Consider the following 8,324-nt stretch of genomic DNA (forward strand, 5'->3'; position numbering starts at 1 on the left):
TTCATTCTTGTAAATCGTTTCAACATTCTCTCCCGTGCCTCAAAATGGTTTTTATAATATGGTGACCAAAACTCCATGCAATACTGTGAGTGTGGTCTTAACCAAGATTTGATACAGGTTTAGCATAACTTCCCTGTGGCACGGTGGCACAGTGATTAGCACTGCTGCCTCACAGCGCCAAGGATCCGGGTTCTATTCCCGGCTTGCGTCACTGTCTGTGTGGAGTCTGCTCATTCTCCCCGTGTCTGCGTGGGTTTCCTCCGGGCGCTCCGGTTTCCTCCCACAGTCCAAAAGATGTGCTGGTTAGGGTGCATTGGCCATGCTAAATTCTCCCTCGATGTACCCGAACAGGCGCCGGAATGTGGCGACTAGGGGATTTTCACCGTAACTTCATTGCAGCGTTAATGCAAACCTACTTGTGACACTAATAAAGAAACTTAAAAAAAGACCAGGAAGTGAGACTAAACTGGGGGAAAAGATATTCTATCAGTATCACTGGACTAATAATCCAGGTCCTAGGTTAATGGGTTCAAATCCCACAATGGCAATTGATGGAATATGGAATTTTTAAAAACTAGTTTCAGTAATAGTGGTTGTTAAAAGCCTATCTGGTTCACTAATGTCCTTTAGGGAAAGAATTTGAACCCATTAACCTAGGACCTGGATTGGCCAACATGTGGCATTCTGCACTCTCTCGTTTCCTTCCCAATGAATGGTATGCTTTGTTTGTATAGCGCGCAAAAAAACAATACTTTTCCCTGTATACTAATACATGTGACGATAATAAATCAAATCAAACCAAAGGTTAGATGGATTGGCCATGCTAAATTGCACCTTAGTGTCCAAAGATTACGCAGGTTAGGTGGATTGACCATGCTAAATGGCCCCTTAGTGTACAAAATATGTAGGTTTTTTAAAAGATTATTTATTAGTGTCACAAGTAGGCTTACACTAACACTGAAATGAAGTTACTGTGAAAATCCCCTAGTCGCCACATTCCGACACCTGTTTGGGTACACTGAGGGAGAATCTTTCGGAGTGTGGAAGGAAACCCACGCAGACATGGGGAGAACCTGCAGCCTCTGCACGGACAGTGACCCGAGCCGGGAATCGAACCTGGGCCCCTGGAGCTGTGCATTAGGGGGCAATTAGCTGGGTAGATGTGCGGGGTTGCGGCGATAGGGCGGTGTGGTGGGCCTGGGTGAGATACTTGGTCAGAGAGTCAGTGCAGACTCGATGGGCCGAATGACCCTCCTTCTGTGCTGTCGCGATTCTATTGTGTGACGCTAAGCTGGTGATTGACTGGGTCGAGAGGCGGGTCCTGGGTTTGCTTCCGCTTTGATCCATGCTCCATGTGTGAATTTCTCCATGTGTCAATTTCAATTGTTACCTCAGTGAATTGTTACATTAATAAACTGCTACATTAGTGAACTGCTACATGCTGCGCTGTGTGTGGCGCGGACTGGCTACATTGTATCCGGGAGCGGCTGCGGGCCTGAGCGGGACCGGGATCGGGATCAGGGTGAGTGCTGGAGCCGTAGCTGCGCTCTCCTCGCCGGCTGAAGCGGTGCTGCAGCGGCGGCTGCTGCTGGAAGCGGCTGGAAGAGGCAAGTCCCTCACTCAGTAAGCAATGGAGCCGGATTCCACTGTCTGACCCGCGATAGCCTGTGTGTCTGGGCCGCGATAGCCTGTGTGTCTGGGCCGCGATAGCCTGTGTGTCTGGGCCGCGATAGCCTGTGTGTCTGGGCCGCCATAGCCTGTGTGTCTGGGCCGCGATAGCCTGTGTGTCTGGGCCGCGATAGCCTGTGTGTCTGGGCCATGTTAGACTGTGTGTCTGGGCCGCGATAGCCTGTGTGTCTGGGCCGCGATAGCCTGTGTGTCTGGGCCGCGTTAGACTGTGTGTCTGGGCCGCGTTAGCCTGTGTGTCTGGGCCGCGATAGCCTGTGAGTCTAGGCCGCGATAGCCTGTGTGTCTGGGCCGCGATAGCCTGTGTGCCCGGGGGCCACGATAGCCTGTGTGTCTGGGCCACGTTAGACTGTGTGTCTGGGCCGCGATAGCCTGTGTGTCTGGGCCGCGATAGCCTGTGTGTCTGGGCCGCGATAGCCTGTGTGTCTGGGCCGCGATAGCCTGTGTGCCCGGGGGCCGCGATAGCCTGTGTGCCCGGGGGCCGCGATAGCCTGTGTGCCCGGGGGCCGCGATAGCCTGTGTGCCCGGGGGCCGCGATAGCCTGTGTGCCCGGGGGCCGCGATAGCCTGTGTGCCCGGGGGCCGCGATAGCCTGTGTGCCCGGGGGCCGCGATAGCCTGTGTGCCCGGGGGCCGCGATAGCCTGTGTGCCCGGGGGCCGCGATAGCCTGTGTGCCCGGGGGCCGCGATAGCCTGTGTGCCCGGGGGCCGCGATAGCCTGTGTGCCCGGGGGCCGCGATAGCCTGTGTGCCCGGGGGCCGCGTTAGCCTGTGTGCCCGGGGCCCGCGTTAGCCTGTGTGCCCGGGGCCCGCGTTAGCCTGTGTGCCCGGGGGCCGCGGTAGCCTGTGTGCCCGGGGGCCGCGGTAGCCTGTGTGCCCGGGGGCCGCGATAGCCTGTGTGTCTGGGCCACGTTAGCCTGTGTGCCCGGGGGCCGCGTTAGCCTGTGTGTCTGGGCCACGTTAGCCTGTGTGCCCAGGGGCCGCGTTAGCCTGTGTGTCTGGGCCACGTTAGCCTGTGTGCCCGGGGGCCGCGGTAGCCTGTGTGCCCGGGGCCCGCGGTAGCCTGTGTGCCCGGGGCCCGCGGTAGCCTGTGTGCCCGGGGCCCGCGTTAGCCTGTGTGCCCGGGGCCCGCGTTAGCCTGTGTGCCCGGGGGCCGCGATAGCCTGTGTGCCCGGGGGCCGCGATAGCCTGTGTGCCCGGGGGCCGCGATAGCCTGTGTGCCCGGGGGCCGCGATAGCCTGTGTGCCCGGGGGCCGCGATAGCCTGTGTGCCCGGGGGCCGCGATAGCCTGTGTGCCCGGGGGCCGCGATAGCCTGTGTGCCCGGGGGCCGCGATAGCCTGTGTGTCTGGGCCACGTTAGCCTGTGTGCCCGGGGGCCGCGTTAGCCTGTGTGCCCGGGGGCCGCGATAGCCTGTGTGCCCGGGGGCCGCGATAGCCTGTGTGCCCGGGGGCCGCGATAGCCTGTGTGCCCGGGGGCCGCGATAGCCTGTGTGCCCGGGGGCCGCGGTAGCCTGTGTGCCCGGGGGCTGCAGCACTACCCTCGCTCCTGCAGCTTCTCCAGTGCAAGGCCATGTCTGTTGCAGCTGGAGCCGGGCTCTGCATTGCTCAGTAACCAGGGCTGGGCTGTGTGGGGGTTTGAATGAAGCGACTCTGCCCCGCGGTGTAAAGTTTCTCTCACTCTCTCTCTGTCTGTATCCCCAGTGAGGCAGCAGGGCAGCATGGCCAGCTCTGTACTCCACGGTGCACACAATGAGGCAGAGTTGAGGCCAAAGCAGGAGGAGAAGAAACGGAAGCAAGTGGCCGGGGAAGAGCAACAGGCGGCCAAAAAGCTGAAGGAAGAGACCGAGGAGCAGGGCAAGAAGTGTCCCAAAAGGAAAGTGGTCCTACTGCTGGCCTATTCCGGGAAGGGATATCACGGCATGCAGGCAAGTTACCCTGAGCTTGCAAATACTGCCCAGATTACAGCGTGCCTCCACTGAATACATCCTAGAATCCCTACAGTGCAGAAGAAGGCCATTCAGCCCATCGAGTCTGAACTGACTCTTCAAAAGACCTTCTTACCCCACCCCCTGCCCTATCCCTGTAACCCCACACATTTTTGATTTGATTTATTATTGTCACATGTATTAACATACAGTGAAAAGTATTGTTTCTTGCGCGCTATACAGACAAAGCATACCGTTCATAGAGAAGGAAACGAGGGAGTGAAGAATGTAGTGTTACAGTCATAGCTAGGGTGTAGAGGAAGATCAACTTAGCGCGAGGTAAGTCCATTCAAAAGTCTTGACAGCAGCAGGGAAGAAGCTGTTCTTGAGTCGGTTGGTACGTGTCCTCAGACTTTTGTATCTTTTTCCCAATGGAAGAAGGTGGAAGAGAGAATGTCCGGGGTGTGTGGGGGTCCTTGATTATGCTGGCTGCTTTTCCGAGGCAGTGGGAAGTGTAGAAAGTGTCAATGGGAGGGAGGCTGGTTTGCGTGATGGATTGGGCTACATTCACGACCTTGTAAAGTTTATTTATTGGTCACAAGTAAGGCTTACATTAACACTGCAATGAAGTTACTGTGAAATTCCCCTAGTCGCTACACTACAGTGCCTGTTCGGGTCAATGCACCTAATCAGCACGTCTTTCAGACTGTGGGAGGAAACCGGAGCACCCGGAGGAAACCCACGCAGACACAGGGAGAATGTCTGTGTGGAGTTTGCACAATGACCCAAGCCGGGAATCAAACCCGGGTCCCTGGCGTTGTGAGGCAGCAGTGCTAACCACTGTGCCACTCCTTTTGTAGTTTCTTGCGGTCTTGGGCAGAGTAGGAACCATACCAAGCTGTGATACAACCAGAAAGAATGTTTTCTATGGTGCATCTGTAAAAGTTGGCAAGAGTTTTAGTGGACATGCCAAATTTCCTTAACCTCCTGAGGAAGTAGAGGCATTGGTGGGCAAACACTGTAAAATGGTTATGATCTGGAATACACAGAGCATGGCAGAAGCAGATTCAGCAGTAACTTTCAAAAGAGAATTGGGTAAATACTTGATGGGGAAATATTTGCAGGGCCGCGGGGAAAGAAGAAGGGAGAGCTAGCGTAGATACACTGGGCTGAATGGCCTCCCTGTGGACTGAATGATTCTACAAAGTTAGTTAAATGGTTATTGAAATACAGAGAGGTCACGCCTGACCTCCTTCACTAACTGGAACCTCTCCACGTGCCTGTTAATTTTTTTTTCCCCTGATTATTATTTCTAAAACCCAACCCAGTGCTGATGTTAAACTGATGGCCTGTAGTTACTAGGAACGTCGTTGCATCCTTTTTTAATTGAGAGTGTCGCTCTCCAATCCTCTGGCACCTCCCCCATATCTGGGGAAGCTTGGTAGATTAGGACAAGTCCTTTCCACCATCTCCACCCCCACTTCCTTTGGCAACCTGGGGTATCAGCCATCCAGACCAGGCGACTAATCCACTCTGCACCATAACCAACTTTTCCAGTATATCCGGCCTCTCAATTTTTACCCCATCCATTACTTGCCATCAGACCTTTGAGTGGTCCTATCATATATTAAGCTGATCTTTTCCCTTCACCCTATCTGTAACTGCAACAGGAAATTCTTCACCCTATCCTTTTCATCTCCCCTATGTACTCAAAAACTGCATGCTTTGTCAGTATAGCGCGCAAGAAACAATACTTTGCACTATATCCCAATACATGTGACAATAATAAATCAAATCAAACCTCTACCATCTCCACTTCCACCAATATTTCATCAGTATCTCCGATACAAAGTCCTAATTCTAGTCTTGCCCTGTGCCTGCAAGCATATATCACTATATTTGTCCCTAATCGGCCCCACTGCACCTCTTGCTCCCTGTTTGCTATTTACATACTGCATGATGATTTTTAGGTTCCCTCTTATGTTGATCCAAGTGCGTCAGTGCAGAGGGATCTGGGTGTCCTTGTGCACGAATTGCAGAAAGTGGCTGCAGCATATAACAAGAAAGGCAAATTGAATCTTGGCATTTATTGCAAAAGTACTGGACTTCTAAAAGTAAAGGAGTGTTGTTACAATTGTATAAGGTGTTGGTGAAACCACACCTGGACATTGAACAGATGTTCCCCCTTGTGGGAGAGCCTAGAACAAGAGGTCATTAATATAGAGTGAGAGCAGGTAGGTTCAAAACTGAGAGGAGGAGAAACTGCTTCTCTTGGAGGGTTGTGAATCTGTGGAACTCACTGCCCCAGAGTGCGGTGGAGGCAGAATCTATCAACTCATTAAAGAAAGAGGTTTTGATTTTGATTTGATTTATTATTGTCACATGTATTGGGATACAGTGAAAAGTATTGTATCTTGCGCGCTATACAGACAAAGCATACCGTTCATAGAGAAGGAAAGGAGAGAATGCAGAATGTAGTGTTACAGCCATAGCTAGGGTGTAGAGAAACATCAACTTAATACAAGGTAGGTCCATTCAAAAGTTTGACAGCAGCAGGGAAGAAGCTGTTCTGGAGTTGGTTGGTCCGTGACCTCAGACTTTTGTATCTTTTTCCTGACGGAAGAAGGTGGAAGAGAGAATGTCCGGGGTGCTTGGGGTCCTTAATTATGCTGGCTGCTTTGGCGAGGCAGCGGTAAGTGTAGACGGAGTCAATGGATGGGAGGCTGGTTTGCGTGGTGGATTAGGCTACATTCACAAACTGTTGTACTTCTTTGTGGTCTTGGGCAGAGCAGGAGCCATACCAAGCTGTGATACAACCAGAAAGGATGGATATGTTTCTGATACAGAGCGGGATAAAAGGCTGTGGGGAGCAGGCAGGAAAGTGGAGCTGAGACCAGGATAAGATCAGCCATGATCGTGTTAAATGGCGGAGCGGGCTCGAAGGACTGAATTGTCGACTCCTGCTTTTCATTCCTGTGTTATCTGCCATTCTATTCTTGGATTCTCTCCTTGCCAGTCTTATTTTCCTCTTCGCTTCTTTCAACTTATTGTATTTGCCCTGGTTCTCGCTTGCAGTGGCGTACACTATACATTTTCTTTTTGCTCCTCATATTCTCTATCTCATCATATGAGGAGCCCTGGGTTTGGTTCCTCTACCTTTGGCCCTTGTTGGAATGCACCTAGCCTGTATCCGAGACTTCTCCTCCTTAAAGATTCCCCTCCATTTCCTTTTTCCTGTCAGTCTTGGCTTCTATATCATCCTGCTAGATCCCTTCTCATCCCATCGGAATTAGCCCTGTCCCAGTTTAGATGTTCTACTTTAGATTGTTCCTTGCTCTTCTGCGTTACTAGTTGAAACCATGTGATCAATCTGACCCAGATGTTTTCCCCAAGTGTTGAAGCACTTCATGAGTGGGATCTCACTGAAATGTGGGGAACCTCTTCGAGGACCTGACAGGGTAGATGCTGAGAGGCTGTTTCTCTCCTGGCTGAAGAACACAGTCTCAAGCTAAGGGTTGGCCATTTAGGATTGTGGAACATAAGACATAGGAGCAGGAGTAGGCCAGTCAGCCCTTTGAACCTGCTCTGCTATGCGATAAGAACGTAATTGCTCTGATTGTAGCCTCAATTCCACTTTACTGTCTGCCCCCCCCCCCCCCCCCCCCCCCCCCCCGCCAATCCCATAATCCTTGATTCATTGTCTTAACAAAATCTGCCTAACTCAGACTTGAGTAAATTCAATGACCCAGCCTGCACTGCTCTCTGGGGGGAAAAGAATTCCACAGACTAACCATCGCCTGAGAGAAAAAAGTTCTCATCATCTCCATCCTGAATGGTAGACCTCTTATTTGTAAAGTGTGTCCCCTAGTGCTAGTCTCCCTCACAAAAGATAACCTCCTCCCAGTATCCACCCTATCAAGTCTCCTCAGGATCTGATAAGTTTCAATGAGATCACCTCTCATTCTAAACTCCAGTAGGTTTCGGCCCAACTTGTCCGACCTTTCATAGAAGTGAAATCATAGAAACCCTACAGTGCAGAAAGAGGCCATTCGGTCCATCAAGTCTGCACCGACCACAATCCCACCCAGGCCCTACCCCCATATCCCTACATATTTATCCGCTAATCTCTCTAACCTACACATCTCAGGACTCTAAGGGGCAATTTTGTTTTGGCATGGCCAATCAACCGAACCCGCACATCTTTGGACTGTGGGAGGAAACCAGAGCACCCGGAGGAAACCCACGCAGACACGAGGAGAATGTGCAAACTCCACACAGACAATGACCCAAGCCGGGAATCATAGAATCCCTACAGTGCAGAAGGAGGCCATTCGGCCCATCGAGTCTGCACCGACCACAATCCCACCCAGGCCCTACCCCCACATATTTTACCCGCTAATCCCTCTAACCTACGCATCTCAGGAGTCTAAGGGGCAATTTTTAACCTGGCCAATCAACCTAACCCGCACATCTTTGGACTGTGGGAGGAAACCGGAGCACCCGGAGGAAACCCACGCAGACACGAGGAGAATTTGCAAACTCCACACAGACAGTGACCCGAGCCGGGAATCGAACCCGGGACCCTGGAGCTGTGAAACAGCAGTGCTAACCACTGTGCTACCGTGCCGCCCCTTTGTCCAAGGAGTTGGAAGGAGTGAATCTTCTCTGAACTGCTTCTAATTAAATCCTTTTTCAAATAAGTAGCTCAAAACAGCA

At 52.2% G+C, this 8,324-nt stretch overlaps 1 protein-coding gene across 5 annotated transcripts in view; it reads left to right on the forward strand.

Annotated features, from left to right (window-relative positions):
• Positions 1-1,011: 1,011 nt before the first annotated feature.
• pus1 (pseudouridine synthase 1) overlaps positions 1,012-8,324 on the forward strand; it is a 19,073-nt gene continuing 11,760 nt past the window's right edge. Inside the window, exons 1-2 of one of the 5 annotated variants that reach the window (XM_078227153.1) lie at positions 1,012-1,156; positions 3,385-3,608. In XM_078227153.1, the coding sequence (XP_078083279.1) occupies positions 3,402-3,608 (207 nt within the window). In that variant the 5' untranslated portion in view covers positions 1,012-1,156; positions 3,385-3,401. Of the gene's footprint in view, positions 1,624-3,384; positions 3,609-8,324 lie in introns of all 5 variants that reach the window. The other 4 variants (XM_078227151.1, XM_078227149.1, XM_078227150.1 and 1 more) reach the window with 4 other exon arrangements.

Source organism: Mustelus asterias, chromosome 13 (assembly GCF_964213995.1).
Source record: "Mustelus asterias chromosome 13, sMusAst1.hap1.1, whole genome shotgun sequence".
NCBI classification, from domain to species: Eukaryota; Metazoa; Chordata; class Chondrichthyes; order Carcharhiniformes; family Triakidae; genus Mustelus; species Mustelus asterias.